Source organism: Cuculus canorus, chromosome 3 (genome assembly GCF_017976375.1).
Source record: "Cuculus canorus isolate bCucCan1 chromosome 3, bCucCan1.pri, whole genome shotgun sequence".
Lineage (NCBI taxonomy): Eukaryota > Metazoa > Chordata > Aves > Cuculiformes > Cuculidae > Cuculus > Cuculus canorus.
In genome coordinates this window covers 36,061,572-36,079,687 of record NC_071403.1, presented here as the reverse complement: position 1 = coordinate 36,079,687, position 18,116 = coordinate 36,061,572, and the positions used below count along the sequence as shown (strand labels likewise).

At 38.2% G+C, this 18,116-nt stretch overlaps 1 protein-coding gene across 4 annotated transcripts in view; it reads left to right on the top strand.

Moving 5' to 3' along the window:
• The window catches only part of CEP85L (centrosomal protein 85 like), a 142,033-nt gene that overhangs the window by 92,345 nt on the left and 31,572 nt on the right, over positions 1–18,116 (top strand). For all 4 annotated transcript variants that reach the window (XM_054061510.1, XM_054061508.1, XM_054061507.1 and 1 more), the window contains exon 4: positions 16,879–17,000. In XM_054061510.1, the coding sequence (XP_053917485.1) occupies positions 16,879–17,000 (122 nt within the window). The remainder of the gene's footprint in view (positions 1–16,878; positions 17,001–18,116) is intronic.

Here is an 18,116-nt window from a genome sequence, read left to right as displayed (position 1 = left end):
TACTTTGGCTACAGCTATGCTTCTTCATCATGAAAACCCTAAATCTCTAGCATAGGTGATAACATGGGGCTCTGACTTGGAATGTTTTTCCTTTGTATGAGGGGTTTCTTAAACTACACTTCCAGTATACATAAGTTTGGTAATTCTGTTACACAAATGGTGTACAATTTGCCATGTATTTTTTTCAATATCATCTCACAATGCTTGAGCTGATATAAATTTTCTGTATTTCAAGCTTCTTCCAACCTTTCAAATTAGTTTGTGAGTCAGAGGATTATATTTTTTTCCAGATCTGGTATATTTTAATTTCATCTCTGAAATTTATCATTGCTATATAATTTCAGGTATTTATCTTTCCTTTAACACACTCACCCTTTCCCTCCTCCTCCCTCTTTTCGTGACTGGAGACTGTCAAAAGTCACTATTTAGAACCCTTTCTGTTTGCTTGGATAGGTGTAGCAGCTGGATGCTACTTTGCGTGTTGCCGGTTTTATCCTGTGTTGGGAAATGACAAATGAGACCAAAATGAATACATGGAGTAGGTTTCATGTATTTGGGAAGTGGAGGATTTACTGTGAAAGGACTGCATCGTTGAGTGTGTGAGCATCCAGCATCAAGTATGCGGATGCAACTGATAGCCTGTGCCTTTTCCTGATTTGGAATTGCAGGCAAAAATACAGAAGCTCAGCCTAACTCAGAACACTTACAGATACTGTTTTGACAATAATTGTTTAGCATAGTTTAGTGCTTGGCTTTGAGCGGGAAACTGGAGTTGGTGAGATTTTTTGTTTAGTTTGTTTCGTTTTTCATTCCCTACAAGACCTACTGTGATTTGTGCTGCAGAGGCTAAAAGACCTTGGAGGAGATGTGTCACTTTGTTTCAAGTTGATTTCTTTTATTTCTGTAAATAATGTTCTGTTCCTCTGCAAGACTGTTTATAACATAGATGAAGTTAGAAATTATCTTTCAATGTAATAAATTTGCCCACTTTCTGTTAACCTTTAATATCAAACCGAGGAGATGTAGGGTCACATATTTCAGTGGAAAGTTAATTGAGTATCTCCACAGTGAAGAGCGATAGGTCTTTACCAGTGCAAAGGGTTTCATAATTCACTTAGAATGGCATTATTAACATTATAAATCTCTCACAGTCAAGCAGAATGTATTTGGTCTTTTCATGAGGGGAGTTTCATGTTTTTATCATGTGCTGTCATCCAGCAGAAGTACTGCTATCATTGCATTGTTTGCTTTTTGTAAGATGGAATATGAAGCTTTTACTATTGAAATTCACTTCTGTGCTTTGTTATTACAGTCCAACACCCAGCACTGCAGTAGCTGCATTGCCAGTTCCTCCCTTTTACCAATTCACTGTGAAACAATGATGTTATTTAGTTACACTACACCAAATTCTCAGCTTTTTAGGTTGGTGAATTGGACCATATAATAAGCCTGAGGACAGGCTTGTTTGGGTGCCCTCTCTTGAGAACATTTTTGTGGTTATGTTTATTATCACTCGCTGGTGTAACTCACAGGGCTTTTGGTGGAGTTCTGAGACTGATGCAAAAGTGCTGCTCACGGAATATGTTAGCCTAATAGATATAGGCAGTATATATGAACATATCATTGTACTGTTTGATTCAGCCCTGGGTGAGTGGGTCCAGACACCCAGAGATATCAGAAAGGAAAAGCTTTCAAAAAAAAAAAAAATCTGTGTTGGAGGTTCTGGTCTGGTTTATTTTGTTCTGGGGAACAAAAATGTGCAGCTGTTGCTTGCTTGACCTTAAATGGAGATGATCTGGGCTTTCTCCAGTGGGATTAGAAATCTGCCACCAGAGCATGTTTCTTCTCATAAATTTATTTGGAAATCCGGTTGATGTTTGGGATAATGTCCAAAAAGAGACATGTTATACTTCAGCATACCAGCTCCTTTATTTAAATAATACTTCTATTCACATTGGCAATAGTTTCTTGGACTATTTTTTCCTTTTGTGTGCTAGTTTTTAGAATTCCAGCTGTAGACACTGTCCACCTCTATATCCTATATGAAGAGTTGGGGATGTCAGTATCTGATCTGTTGATAATCTGTGACTATGCATAGAAATGAACTATAACCCAAGCCCTATTATTTATAGTACACAAGTAAAAGAAATTCAGGAGTAGGTCTGAGTACTGAGGTCAATACGTTATTTCATGGTGCTGCTCCATTTTTCTCTCATACTGCAGGTGCGCCTCTGTGATATCACACTGTTAATGTTTTTGTGTTGCACGTGTTTGCTTTGAAAGTAACTAAAGATGAAGAGAAGGGGGAAGGCAGGTGTGCATTGGTTTATGGGTGTATGGCAGACTTCAGTATCAAAGCTCAACACTAGAATAAAATCTTTCTTTTTGTAACCAGTATTTTTCTGGCCTGATTCTGAGATGCTTCCTACAGCATGTGTAATTACATGTAGCCATCCAGGTATCAGCAAATGTGACTTGTGAGACACTTTTTGCTTATCTCTGCTAGGGGAAAGGACACAGCTAATGTATCAGTCAGTTACATTTATACTGCAGGTTTAATACAGCCTAAAGGGAAATCAGAGTTCTTTTTCTTCCTTCTAAAAATTCAGAAAAAGCAGTGTTTTCAGAAGATGTGAGCAGCATTCTAAATTTACACCTAGACTTAAAGAGACAGCCCAATCAATTGGTGGATAGTAACATCATTTTATGCCTTTGAGTTTTCTTGCTTGAATGTAGATTTACGATCCATATGTTTTTATGTTCTACCTTATGCCTCCTTTAATGTTTAACTGACTCTCAGTTGCATCTGGAATCCCAGTGTTTCTTTTGATGTACATGGACAGCGTTGCCTTTCTGAGGCTGCAGGTTTTCCTGCTTCTGTAGTAGGACTTACAGTCTCCTTAGCGTTACAGAATATAAAACAGCTCTGCTGAGAATCTAGGCTTTGCGTCCTGTTAGTTTCCTCTGGGACAAGAAGTCTTTATTTCCCCTAAGCACTGGACAGTCATTAAATTAATTTGATTTTCACATTTCTTCATTATAAACAAGGTGAACTTACTTTTTGAAACCGCAATTTGTAAAGTGTACTGTTGTGAAGTGATTTTAAAAAGTGCTGCAAAATAGATTAATAGAAAACAAACTTGGGCTGAAATATTTCTCATTTTGAGAATGCTGAAGGCTCCGGCAAAACTAGTCATCTGATTTGATACTAACCAAAGACATTTTTGGGAAGGTCAGCTTGAATGTTTTCATTTGAGTTGCTGTTACTGGCAGGAACTTTTAGCTGTTTAAGTAGATCACAGGACGTAGAAGTGTGTAACGCCTGTTTGTTGTCTTTGATACTTTGACTCAATGTTAGGAGAGAAGTAGAGGAACAAGAAATTTTGCCTGGCTCTTGCTCTGAAAATCCACAGTGGCCTTCAATTTCCCATGCTTTCATAGGGAGCATTTATTTCACTTGGAAGCAACAGAGTTTGCACAGACTTGCCCCATGCCAGATTTTTATTTTGCAACAAAATATTGATAGCACAAAAAGCCATGCTCTTTCAGTTACCTGGTAGCTTTCATACCAATGAAATGTACTTTTTTTACTAGGTTATTGAAGGTCCTATAGTCCAATACTAGCAGTTAATTGCAGTGACAGAAAGTGTCTTCAAAATAGCAGCATGATAGAGAATAGGAAGTTGGGTGATCTTTACTATAGTGGAAGGCTTTTTCATTTCTAAGAAATGTCTGGGAGAACTGTATTTTGGCGTTCTCATTTGGTTAAGCTGAGTAATGTGCTTTAGGTGGTGTGCCGAGATTCTTATACCTAAGAAACTGTGTTGAGTGTCTTTGAGATAAACTGTTCTAGGAAGCACAGAGATTAGTTGTGTTATTTGACATGCTGTGAGTGATGGATGAACAGTGGGACAAAGGCATACAAAGGAGAGATAAAGCTGGAAGACCATGTTCCATTTGCCAAGTGGTGGTGCTGGATTATCTCCGCTTAAACAGTAACTGCAGAATGGAGGAGAAACGACTGAGCTTTAGATTTAGCCGATACCTATCTTCAGCTGAAGGTTGTCCTAACAGAAATACATAAACATTACCCAAATGATCAATGTGTTAGCAGCATTTAGAAGCTGAAGGATTCTCTTTCACAGAGTATTGCAGTGATCATCCTCATGTAGTGTGGAGGAGGAGGTTGTCCTCAACATCTTGACTCCTTAAATTCTTAATTTGGATCAACATGGAAATTGCATAAATCAGACATTTAAAGGCTTTAGAGGCTAATTATTAGTTGGTCCTGTTTTGAGATGTGGGACCTTTCTTTTTCTAGATTGGTGTTAGAGAATGCCATGGATATTCACCTATTTCTTTTGCCCATTGCCCCGCCTTTTCTTTTTTTCCTATGAAGTGGCTATGAATAAGACTAGCACAGTTCCTGTGGTGAATGTCAGCTATCTATCACTTCCTTTCTTTGTTACCTGCAATTCATGGTTAAAATAATAAGATTTTTTTTTTTTAACTTCATTGGAAATCACTGAAGTTTTATTTAGGTAGCAGAATGTTCTTTCGCTCTTCAGAAGTGAAGTGCTGTTTCACATTTACATATGCAGGGAAAAAATGCTTTATTTTAAAAACAAAATTTTGTTTCACTCCTGGCACCCCAGAAAATAAAGATCCCAAACTCTATCACTTCAGAATTTGAGTTACAAAACAGTGTGCCAAAATAAAAACATTGCTCTAGTCCTCTGGTTCAAATCATCTCTGAGTAGCAAGAACAGATTTCCTGGCGTTGCAAATATTTTCTGTCTGTTTTGTTATAGGCAGCTGCTTCCTCATGGAAGTTCTGCTGTCACTCACTGGAGCGTGGAAACTTTGTCATGTGCGGTCTCACAAGTCCTTTTGGCTGTAGCTGCCGGCCCACAGAGGTGATGTGAAGGAGAGCTTTTCTTCCTGTGTTTACGACTTTCTTATAGAAGAAACTATTTGCTTTCCTCTTTTTGTGACCTCTATTGAAAATTAATTGGTCCTGCGGTCTTGAAATACACTCCTTTGTATCAATTGGTTATATGAGTATTTGGTATAAAAATATTATTGATATCTCTGTGCATTAGAAAATGAAAACTAGGGCAGTTCTTTCTGAAACATGGACTTTGCCACGTTCCAGATGAGCCACCTCCATCTGTGTTAAAATACAGTTACCTAATTCATGTTATGTTGGGTTACTCTAGTACTAGTTTTACAAGAAGAGACTAAACTCAAAGCTCTTCAGACTGCAATAACTCCTGTGTAGATTAAAAGTATACAAGCTAAGGATATCCTGTTGTACTTAGTTTAATATATGAGCTACCACTGTGAACGAAGTATGAACATACTCAATGAGGCAAAGGGAAAGGGGAAAAAAAAAAAAAGGGATATTCCAGCATAAAAATGAATTTCAAATATGCTTATAGGGTTATATAGCTGCAAACCACACCTGCTTGGATATTCAGTAGGACCTTTTCAGCCTATAGGACTACAAGGGCAAAGTATAGCGGCTCTCCAAAGTTCCCTACAGACCACGTGAGCTTCCTGGTGCTTCCTTCCATCTCTGGAAGATTTTGCAGATTACCTTTCACCTGAAATAGAATACCTTAGTAATAACAGTGCAGAAGGGTGAGTTGAGAACTAGCAAGCCTCTTGAGTTTGACTAGTGGATAGAGCATGGCTTAGTGGAAGTAGCAGTGGACTGGAGTTTGGATAAACAGTGATTTTGAATCTCATTCATGTTACCAGATTTGCGCACGTTTCTTTTGTTTGCTTGTTTTCAAAGACTGTGAAAGATCTGTTTTGAACTTCAATCACAGGGAAAGTAGGTAAAGAGGTGTACGTACAGCTAGTTGTTACTGAGTCAGCTTTTAGTCCTTCCCAGATAGTCTGTATTATTGATGTACTGTTAGTGTACTAGGAAGAGTTTACTGCACATGCCCCACTTCTTGCACTGGCTTGTCACTGCACTGGGAATCATTTTCCCCTCTTATTCTCTCAGTATTGGAAACAAAAGGGGGTCTCCAGCTGGAACATCAGGAGACCTGCTTGTGTATGTGACACTTTCCAGCATGATGAAAACCAGATTCATATCCCATCGAACAGAATATGCAGCTTTGTCTCAGTTTGGGATCCAATGATGTTCTAGGACCTCATTTTACTTAGTAATTCAATCAAAGACTTAATTCCACGCATGTTGATTTTTCTTTAGGCAGTCTCATTTATATCTCTTAAAAACAATGTTTTGCTTACAAAATGGTTTCACACTAGAGAATGCTGTGTTTTTGTGCTCTCTGGAGAGCCTTGGACGAATTGTCTTTGCTTTTCTCAGTTTCCTTTCTGTAGAATGAGAATTATAAGGCAAGTTTCTTTTTAAGTTACATTGAGACCTGCAAGTGTCAGATATTAATTGCTGGTGATGGAAGTAATATTTTTTTTTTTTTTTTAGTGTTAGCTTTTTCTTGCATTTCTGCTTGTATTAAGAAAGTGCTAGGGCTCCCCTCCACAGTTTATCTCCTAAGGAAGGAAAACACCTTCACACACTGACACGGATGTTCAAATGCACCCTTACATCATTCTGCTACTTTCGTTAGAGACAAGTGCGTTTCAAGTACCCCTCATAAACTCAAGTGGGAAAGGTTCATAATCTGGATTGAAGCCAAACAGTTTAAATATCTGTCACTTATTCTGCGCCCGAATTGTGTGACTACCTTCCATACTTGTGTGGTTCTCAGTTTCACAGGCAGTCCTGTGTTAAACTGACTGCATTTCTGCTGCTGCTCAGTGATGCAGAAGTTTCAGGCCAGGATTTTCAAATGTCTGGCTTTTAGATTTCAGGACCTGATTTGTCAGAGGCGCAAAGCCTCTGTAATTCCCTCTGAAATTTAGAGTCAAGCGGATACATGGTGTCTCCATGTGAGTTAAAAAATTAAAACTGAAATTAAAGTTTAAATTAAAATTTCAAATTTTTTTTTTTTCAAAATTCTGGGGCAAGTGACTGAATAACTGTTGCTTACGTGATGATTTGTGATGTTATGTGATGCTGTACAGGGATGGTGGTAGAATCCCTGCGTGAAGCAATGGAAGTCTTCTCACAATAGGTCTGTGTGCTATCTTGCTTGATTTGCTGGGTGTAACATAACTAGTTCCTCCAAGGAAGAATTCCTGCAGTGGGGCCAGAAAACACGAGCATGCCTCTCATTTTTCCATCTGCTGAAGTTTTTCAAGGTAGTCACCAACAAATGTAAATGAGTACTGTACTCATCTTGTGCAGAGCTCTAATATCTGTAAACCTTAGTAACTCTGCATGAGGCTGTTTCTATAGGGAACTTGTTGTTGTCTTCCTATCCCCCAGTAAGGTGGTTTTACTAAGTCCCTCACTTGCTGCTGTTTATAGAATATTCTTGAGTTTTTTCCTTGTCTCTTTTTAATCTGTATTTATGGTATTGAGAGCTGGAGAAGAACAAAGGGGAGGAGCGATTTCTTTGTTTCTGCTTACTATTTTGGTTTCTCAACTGAAAAGGAAGTGGAAAACAGTATGTTACCAAATCACTCCTTCCCTGTGTGCTGTTATAACATGTACAGAAGCTGCATCTGCAAAACTTAAAACACACAGGTTCAAGTAATTTGACTGGACTCAATTCTTTCTGTGAGTGCCCATAAAGATCAGTTCTGAATTGTAATTTTTAAATAAAGTGTTCTTTTATGAGTTTGTGTGAATGCTTGGGTTTGTAGTAATAAAAAATATTTTCAACATTGCTGCATTATTTTTGTGTGAGGTTTTTTTAACCTCGTTTAAATCTGGTGAATGTTACAGTCATAGCTCATGTTTCTTTTTAAAGTCTGTAAAAGCTAAAACAAATGGAATGCAGAAGAAGAGAGGCTCAGTTTTCTGATTCAGGGCCCAACACCGTTCAGAGAATCTGAACATCTTCAATTTGAAAAATTGGGGCCCTTCATAAAGAATTTGCAGAGCATTGGTTTTCTCCAAATGTACACACCTGCTTCACATTAAATTCAGAGTGTCTTACCTGTCTCTTAGTAAGTTTGCATGTTTTAAGAGAATGCAATGTTTTGTGTTTATTAGGTTCTTATATATTTCTTTCCCAATTACTACACAGCAAAGAAATTTGTTTGTTTAGGTTCCCCCACCCCTCCCCTAATATTTCTCCAAGCTGCACTCTTTTCATTATCCTTCTGTTGCAGGGGGTTTGTGTCAGTCTCCGTCCAAGACTGAGGGGCAGCTCTGCTCATGCTTGCAGAGTCCGTGCAGTCTAGCAAAAAATAGATGCATTTTGCTTGCTTTCTATGTCACGTTTTGCATCCACTCTTTTTTGGACGTGAGTAGAATTAATATGCAATGTCTGAGCAATCTGGGTACAAATCTGGGTATTTGTAGATAATTAACAATGTACATTTAACATAAAGTTTTTTATAAATTATCAGACCTTGGCTGAGGATGACTGCCATGTTTAACTTGATTTGTGACTTACCTTCTCTTCCAAACTACTCCTTTTTCTATTTTTTATTTAATTTTTTTACCTATTTCTGTCTTACCTGTACAATTCATAGAATTGTGTAGTGAATAACTTATGTTTGTGCATCACTCAAAACAGTGATCTTTTTGTGGTCTTTGGATTACTATGGTCACTGTTTGGTCATGCTCTGTTTCATCCCTGGGGTTTGTTTTTTTGTTTATTTTGTTTGGTTTGGATTTATTTAAGTAAAGAATATTTGAATTTAAATGTAATGGGAAGATAAAATGAACACTTAATAAAACAAGTGCTTCTATACTTAGGAAAGACCTAGTTGTTATCAGTGGAAAATTCCAGGCACTGTTGTTTTTAACGTCATATTAAGTGGCACCTAGAAGTGTTTTGTGTTCATAACATTTGCCAGAATATAATTGGAACGGATTTCTGACAAAAATAATATTGGTGTTGCATGGAGCATAAAGGAATGTTATAGCAACACATAAAAGCAAGAGAAGTGTAATTGTTCATAGGATGATAAGCAGAAGAGGGTATGTAATCTAGCCTGCAGCTTTGGAACTGCCAGTTTCACCCTTGAAGAGCATAGTAGCTTAAGGTGGCAGAGATAAGAAAATCATGGAGGACTGCTGAGTGGCTGCAGCCTCTTGTAATGAGACTGCGAGATCCCTCCAGATGCATGGTGTTAGTGTATGAGGCACAGACAAAATCTCTTCAGAGTTAATATACTGACTTCTTATTTTGTTATTTGAGGTTTTTGCATAATACCATCAGGATACTAGAGGGAACAAAACCTTGCCAGTTAAGCAGTGGCCAGCATCCCGGTTCACTTCCCTTACTAATCCCCTGCTATATTCCTGTTTTATTCAGGAACCCTTGCTGGATACAGATTCTGAGCACATACAGATCTTTCACACATACAGTCTCTTACTGTGGTCTAGGGCTTTGTTGCTGGTCCCTGTGTGCACTCTCGTAATTCAGAGAACCAGCACAGAACTATTTCAGAAGATAAGAAAGTTCAGGAGGCTTTTGGTTTTATTTTCTTTTGCCACCTTCACGTGGAGGTTCCTTCACATGGAGGTTCCTTCACTCAAACTGATTGCATATCTAAACACCAGGTCTTGGCTGGTAATTTGACAGTGAAACAGCAACTGCATCATAGTAATTTCTCCAAAATTTTAGAAAATACTCAGTCCACAAACTGATACTTTTGGAGGATTTGGCACTGTCTGAAGTTGAAATAATTCAACTTGTGGTTCCGTGTTCGAACTAATCCAGCACAAAGCTGTGCCACTGCAAAATGTGTCATCTCCTATGCCACTTTTCCACTTAACAGTGTGTACCAGCGCTACATTTCACATGGCCTTGTACAACGATTCTGATGGGAGCCTGACCTAGATACAAATAACTTTATGTGTATGGGATGGAGGGAGAGTGTAGGGCTAGGACTGTCAGAAAGGAGCTGAAAGGTATGAATGTTTGAAGTGGCGAGAAGGGGCAGGAGAACAGGCCCCCTTCCCTTTGATAGCGGTGTAAATTTACACCACATTTAAGTGACCATACATTTGCTATCAAAACCTGGTAACTAGGCCATCATTAGCAAGACTCTGCTTTTCATTATTATTTCTTTCCTCCATGGTGAATAGCATAGCTGACCTTAGCATTTGTTTTCTCCCATCTCTCTTAGTATCCAAGCAACCATGTACTTGCTATGCTTTGCTCTTAATTCATTTGTAAGCTATTGTGGTAAGGGATCATGTCTTCCCTGTCTTGCTGTGGTTATCAAACCTGACCTTGATAAAGTTCAGAAGCCTCAGCTGCGTTATAAACTGTGCTGGGGAAGAAATAATTGTACAAATAAAAGTAACTCATAGGACAGTCAAATTCCTCCCTGGTGCGGGTCAAGTCCATGAGGTCTCTAATAGAGCGTGTAATGCCTTGTATGCAATGGGGATTTAATTTGTGAAGAAGGCTTCCACAAATGTTCTTGAAAAAAGTTGAGTGGCTAAAGGAAGTGCTGCTTTCAGGAGGCATGTAATTGCTATTACTGTTTATTTTATAATTTTTGAAAGCTTTCTGCTGTCTAAAAGATGGAATGGGTAAATAGTATTAGTGTTTTAGGTTTTTTCTTGGAAAAACTTTTAAAAGTCATGCAACAGATACATTAATGCAGTTCCATCTAACTGCGAGAGGCACCTTGCACCCTCCTTGCAGAACAGAACAACTTGTTATCACAATTTTAAACACTTGCTGCAGAGAGGAAAAGGAAGGAGCAAAGGACTTGATGTGCTTGCTTTGTAAAGCCCTGTGTGATATTGCGATGCCAAACTGAATGAATCTGATTCTATTATGGAAAAACAACCACATGAAAAGGATGGGAGGGAAATTGTCCTTTCTTGTTAAATTGTTTAGCCAGCTTTGAGACTCCAAATAACCAACACTAAATTAGACTAGTATAAATGGGGAAAAAAATAGTGCATCTGTTAGGCTGGGTGCTTATTCTACAGAAATACTTTGTGTAGCATCCATGTAGTTCAGCTTCAGCTATATATTTTTCAGGTGAGCCCTTTCTTAAATGAGTTTTTATCTTGTTTTTGGTTTATAAGGTTGGAGCCTAACTGCGATTCTTCTCTTGGTGTAGTGTGGTCAATTCTGTCCTTAGTCGCGCATACTTGGTCCCAGCATAAATTAACCTTAGCTCTTTAGTTAAGGTTAAACTGAAGAGCTATGTCTGATTCGTCATGAAGTAAGGACAGTTTCGCCCTTTAGTTCCAAAAATTTATTCAGTGTAGGTCCTACAGTCTTAAAATCTGAATCTTCTTTCAATTGTGAGATGCTTTTGCTGTTTCCCCTGCTTTTTAATTAGTTTCCCCTGATATTCTTATCCCAGATTGTCATATCTCAGTTTTCATTCCATCAATTTTTGTTTGTATGAACTCTCAACCAGAAAACAAAGTATTTACTGGCATGATATGAAATCATCATGTCTTTTCAGCCTTTGTGGTATTTAGCTCTTTACTCATTCATCACTATTTCTAAGTTTTTTGATTATTACAGCTGATCTTCTTTGAACATGTTGTACTATTTAGTGACGTTATGGTAGTACGATGCCCAGAATCAAATGCATTCTTCCAGCTGGGTTTATGCCAGACCTATTTAAAGTCACTCCTTTCCTCACACCCTTTCTCTGTGACCTGACATAGCATATGTAGGCAGTCCAGATTTTCAGGCAGGTTAACCTGTGAACTCCTGTCAAGTTTATTCTCCATGTTAAATATGGTCCCTCTTGTATTAATTACTTTGTATGTCTGTATAAAGTATGTGTGTGTGAATTTTTTCCAAGTGTTACTGATTTTTTTATATTTTTCCCTGTGCTGGATTTTACCGCTTGCTATTGGCATTGCTACCCTCTCTGTGTTATATCTGTATTGCTCAGTACCTCACAATTAGATAATATTTCGATTTTGATTTTAATTATGTCCTCCTCAAATTCCCCGCAGAAGGTCACATGTACCATGGCTGAAATGAAGGTGCAAGGGCATGATCAGATGTTCTCTCCCAATGACTGCTGGACATTTGTGAAAGTGTAGTTAAATGTGATACAGCCTAGGTGTTGCTGCCAGGAATGGTAGTGATTATATCCTGCTGAGCAGAAACACTGGCTGCTATAAATGGCAAAGATGGAGCAGACTGGAGCAGTAACTAGATGGTGGTGAAATACAGTTACCACAAGTCAGGATTTCTTGATTTAGCCCATAGCCTTCCTTTATCTGATCTGGGAATCTGTTATAATACTTCTTTGTGACTCTTGGTCCTAGTGCATTTCAGCAAAGCAGAGCCTTTTTCTATAGAAATGACTCCTTGCCTTTCGTTTCAAGTAGTTTAAAATTAGGGCCTGATTCTATAGCTGCAGCATCCTCTTGCTTTTCCTGCATGAGAGCCTCTACCCCTGTCATGTTTTGCTGGTAAGAAGATGGATGACCCTGTGAGCTATTGTGAAGCACTTGACTTGGGGAGGAAGGAATGGGTAAATCCTTTCCTTACCCAGGGTGGGAGAGCAGTTGTAGAGCTTATCAGTGACCACTGCTCTGCCTTTACAGACCTTGTCCTTTTCCCATCACAGGGGAGCAAAGAGCAGGAGGGATCTCTGATAGTAGTGTATCTGAGCTTGCTGCTGCAACATCCCCTTCTTTCTCCCTCATCAGCCAGTAGGGCGGCAGGGCAAGTCAGCCCATGGGGACACTCCTGTTTCCTCTGCTGTCAGTTGAACAAAAGGAATCGTGTGTGCTCCTCCTAACATCAGTTACGTCAGTTCTTCGCCTTGGATTAGCTGTGGATGCAAGGAGTTCTCTTTCTCCTGAGTAGTGAATGACTGCAAAATGCAATGAGAGAAGAATGATACCTACAGAGGGAGGTTTATCATAGAGTAGAGCAGTGCAAGTAGTTGGCCAAGAGGGATCATTCAATTAGCAAAGCTTTTGCCGCTCTGCTAACTGTTAGTAATGGTCTGTGAAAACTTTACAGTTGTAGTACAGATGGTGCTAAATTATTTAAAGTACAACTTTCAGGGGGGGAAAAAACCTTTAAAATAACTTTTTGACATTTTTTTACTCTACCTTTACTTTGCAGTACAGCATGTGATGTGGAATGCTGTGCTACTCTACGTGTTGAGACGCTGAACTGCTTCAGGCAGAAACTACATTCATGTTGGAGAAGATAATTTTAATTAGCACAATTAAAAATCCAGCCATTATTGACCTAAGTTATCCAGATGTTGTTACCCCCTAGTCTATTCCCACTGTTAAGAAACATGATGAAATTGGTCAGCAATGTGTGTTTCAACAATAAATATTTGCATATAGGCCAGTACAGCAGAGGTTATTTTATTTTTTTCCCAACAGTTAGCTGTGCCTCAGCAGTGACTTGAAGGCTTGCCAGGTCATGAAAGTCATGGCCAAGTACTTGTCAGAAAACAAGCTAGAGAGGAACTCTGGATGCCACTGTGTGAAGGATAGTCTTAACTGAACAGATGTTTTCAGTCCCAAGACTGATACTCTTGGAAGAGGTGCCAGGCGACAAAAATAGTTGTGTTCTCTAGCAGATGGAAAAGAATTATATTTGTTTCAAGCTGGTGTTTTCTTTTGTAATAGTGGAGTATTCAAGTTGAGGACCTGGAGTTGTGGAAGGCTTTGTGTGTGAGTCCTGAAAGTGTATCTTGCTCTCACTTTTTGGTTTGATGTCCTTAGGAGATGAAATATTCAAATGTAAGTGGACCACCTGTGTGTTGCCACACCATTCAAAGCAGCTAGAAAGCTGTTTGGAGCAGTCAACACCATGTGCTCATAAATGAGTGAAGTGTATTGTTATTCTGGGAAGTGCTAAGAAGTATTTTTAGCATATTCTTGTGAAAAAAAAAATTGGCTGAAAGATGATATCAGAAACAAATATTTTTGTTGGTTTTAGCTGTTCAGAGTGACAAATCGAAGCAGACAGTTAAATACAAAATAATATTTTCATAGAATCATTAAGTTTAGAAAGGACCTCTAAGATCATCTAGTCCAACCATCAGCAACACCACCATTCCTACTAAACCATGTCCCACAGTGCCACATCTACACACTTCTTTAACACCTCCAGGAATGATGACTCTACCACTTCCCAGGGCAGCCTGTTCTAACGCTTCATCGCTCTTTCAGTAAAGAAATTTTTCCTAATATTCAATCTAAACCTCCTCTGACACAATTTGATCCAATCTAAGCCTCCAGTGGCCATTTCCTCTTGTCCTATCACTTCTTGCTTGGGAGAAGGGACCGGTACCCACCTATTTTGTTTGTTGTTATGTATGTATATTCAGCATGTATATATAGTCGATAGATAGATATATTCCAAAGCCAAAAGCATCTTTGTCCATCAGCTAAAGGGACCTAATATACTAGGTGTTGGGTTTTTTTTTTAAAAAAAAGCATTCTTCAGGATTATTGTGGGAGAAGCAAAGGAAAAAATTTCATGGCACAAAGTACAGTGATAGTTCCTGACGTTGTCACTTCATACTGCATGACGTGGTGTGTGTGACTAAGACACTATTTCACTGAAATAGTTTTGTGCTGGTGCCTGTTAGTTCAGCCAGTCATGTGGATAACTAATACAGAACGGTATGTGGCAGTTGTAAGGTATTCTGTAAGCACCAAAGACAACTTTGAAGTTATCTGGTCTGGACTGAGCAACCCAGGCAAAATTAATTTTGGATTCATAGATCCTTAAAGACTACACATGTATTTACAGGAAGAATCATTACTTGGTCTCTTTCCTAAATTTTATTAGACTGCTGTCCAAACTGAAAAAAAGCCAAGGTGATATCATCAATTTGGGATTTTTAATGCTAATATTGGTCATTGTGCATGAAAAATGAATCAAAACAACTGTTAAATCAATCGCAAATGTTGATAAAAGGGTGGTAGATCTTAATCCACGCAGCACCCAGGCTTGCCATTCCTTACCTCCCAGTCAAGTGCAGTGCCATCCTTAAAAGAGCTTCCTTGAGCAAGCTTAGGCTTAATGCACTGATTACTAGAAATTGTGGATGTGGCAGATTTTGTTCCCACAAAACTTTCAAACCCAGAATATGCTTCAGTAAGCAGTGGTATGAGGCACTTTTCTAGGTGCACTAATTGAGATAATTTTCAAAAGTTTTCTGTGGGTTTTTTATGGCTTGTGGAATGTAATCATGAATGAGCATAGGATAAGAAATTTTAACCATAATCATAAGTCAGTGAACCATTTTAAGGGAAAATTTGATTTCAATATTTCACATTTTACTTTTCCCCAAAAAAACTGTTTATTGAATACAGCCTTTTCAGTAAAGATATTGTACAATATATTGTCCAGCAAGGAATACAGTCAACATTTTCACTGTGTCTCTAGCCAGAAATTGGCATCAAGCATTTAATTTTTTTGAAGTGTTTATCAACAAAACTATTGTTGATAGGTTTTTTGTATCATTTGTAACTGATTTTACTATTGAAGCGATCTAGTTTATTAAGTAAAGGAAATATTCCCTGAAACAGATTACTTTAACTTCAGGCAGAACTGTGTGATATTCTTCAAAGAGTTTAGAACTAGTAAGTGTTGTCATCTTCTGTCTGGTTTTAAGTTATAAATTAAAAGAGGGGAAAATGTGTTTCTGTTCATTTTATCAATGAGCAAGATAACGATTGAACTGAGTTAGACTGAATGGGAAAAAATACTTTTCCAGTGTAGAGAAGAGACCACAGCTGTCAAGAGTTGATTCTTGACTTCAGCACATCACGTTATGGTGACTTAGGCAATGAATTCTCTCCATTCAGTGTTAGAATTCACATTAAACCTTGGACCAGAAGCATGGACTGCTTGACAGTTGTTAACTAACTTTAATTGTTGATTATATGTCTTGATTTTAATAGAGTTCATTGTACTTTCAAAAAAAAGTTCAAACACTTTAGAGCAATACAAGTAGAAATATCCTAGTATTTATTTAAACTTAAAAAAAAAAGCAGCTGTATTTTAATTGTTTTTTCCTTCTGCTGTCTGTCAAAATCATGAAAAGGCACCATAGTCCAGGACCCCTCCCAGGTAATAAAAAGAGCGATCTTTTTTCAGTGATTAAAAAACTGGTGGAAGATTAGATGATATCTCATGGCAGCCGATGCTGGGATCCCTCAGTGGAGTTCTGACTTAAACCTTCCCCTGTGTGAACTTCTGATATAAATATTTGGAACACTTTTTTAATGTTCTGAGTATTAAAATTTTCTTGATTAAACATCCCAGTTAGCTGTTTACTTTTCTTCCAAACCGTAATGTTGTTGGTTCATATTCAGTTCAACTGTCAGCCACAGTTTGTTGTGAGACACATAGCCTGGCTTTTGTGAAGATGAGTGGAAAGCCTGAATCCTGTTACTTGTGGAACTTATTCTTGCACATATCTAAGAGAGTTTCTCTGTATTGTAAAGCTGCAGATGGGAGTCAAACAAGTGAAAGACATGGTGACCTTTATCTGCACTTACCAGCAAGTCAAAAGCTATCAAGCTCTCTCTTTTGTAGTACTAGAAAAATAGCAGCAGGATAGGAGTGGTTTATGGTGTTTGTCTTAATTATGTACTTAAATTCTAAATGAGCATGTAATTCCAAAGTGCTTTCAGAGCTATGAATTCTGGGCTGAAGTTTGTTTCAAGAAACTTGTTTTTAAATCTAATTATTTTGTATAAAGAACATCTGAATTAAACTGGAAAACAACTGTTAGGTTTTTGAAACAACAAACCACTTTGTAAATACCCTAGTATCTAGAATGCAATTTACCTTTACTGTTTTGGAGGCTAATTTGGCAATTATTTTTATGCAGGTTCCGACTGGGACATCTCGTCAAAGTTTCGCAGCTACCAGCTACCAGGACCTCAGTGACTGGGAATCTGCAATGAAAATGAAAGAGGCGCTGATAAGGCAGAAAGAGATTGTGATCGATTGGTGAGTAACCTGCTCCTGCTGAATTGATTAGATCAAATGATGTAAAAGCTATGATGTAGAAACTGAGTTTCTGGAGAGCTGCTTAATCAGCGAAGTTGTTACGTTCCAGTCTAGCAAATATGTATGCACGAATAGGTGGGAGCTAATCCTTGCTAGGAGACAAGACTGGCTGCTGGCTAGAAGTCTTTTACAGAGTTGTAAATCAACTTATGGGCTTAATGCCTCTGCAGTGGGAGAAGGAGACCAACAGCCAGTTATGCTGTCAGCTTCCACAGCTTAGCTTCTTACCAGTCTGGGGGTTTGTATCAGAGATTCTACTGCTAGTACAGGTCTTGGAAGTGACTTGCAAGATAAAAATTGGTGAACTGCGTTGTCACGATTTTCTTTTCTATGACAAGTACAGAAATGCAATGTATTTAAAGCCAATTGATAAAATTTTGGGAAATTGACCTTTGCAGTAACATTCAGTGGTAAAATCCTCATATGAAATGCTCATACAAATTATTCTGATAATAAAATAGTTAAATCCAAGATCTATGTTATTAAATACATCTCTTATTAAAATTTCTCTCAATCTGAAATAAGCCTTAGCAGGAACTTATTGCTATGAAGTTTCTAGTGTATCTGAAGTAATTTCTGGAGTTCTTGGTGTTTGGATAAGATGAAGCCTTAATGAGGAAAATGTGCTTTTGAGAAAAGGATTAAGCTTAATGCAGCATACACTTAATTAGCAGATGTCATCAGGAGCTGCAGAGTTTAAATGTAGGACATTTAAGAATGGCATTTTTATGTTTGACATAATTATCATTTGGCCTAGTCTGTGTTTTAATAATAAACTTTTGGCTCATGGCTGAAGGTTGAGTGGTTGTTCTGGTCTTGAAATAGTTGTGCCCTCATATTTATACTCTGTTCTGCAGCATGAGGAGAACTGTGTAAAGCAGATGTGTTTTGATCACAGGCATGTCAGGCATCCATTATGAATGGTTTTTATGTTTCATCTAGCAGCTCCTCTCTTTCAGTGAGTCCTGATAGACAACTTGGGCATAATTTACTTTGAGACCAGGAGAATTATGCTTGTGCAAGATCTGTTCCTTCCGTTCCTCTGTGCTTGGTGCT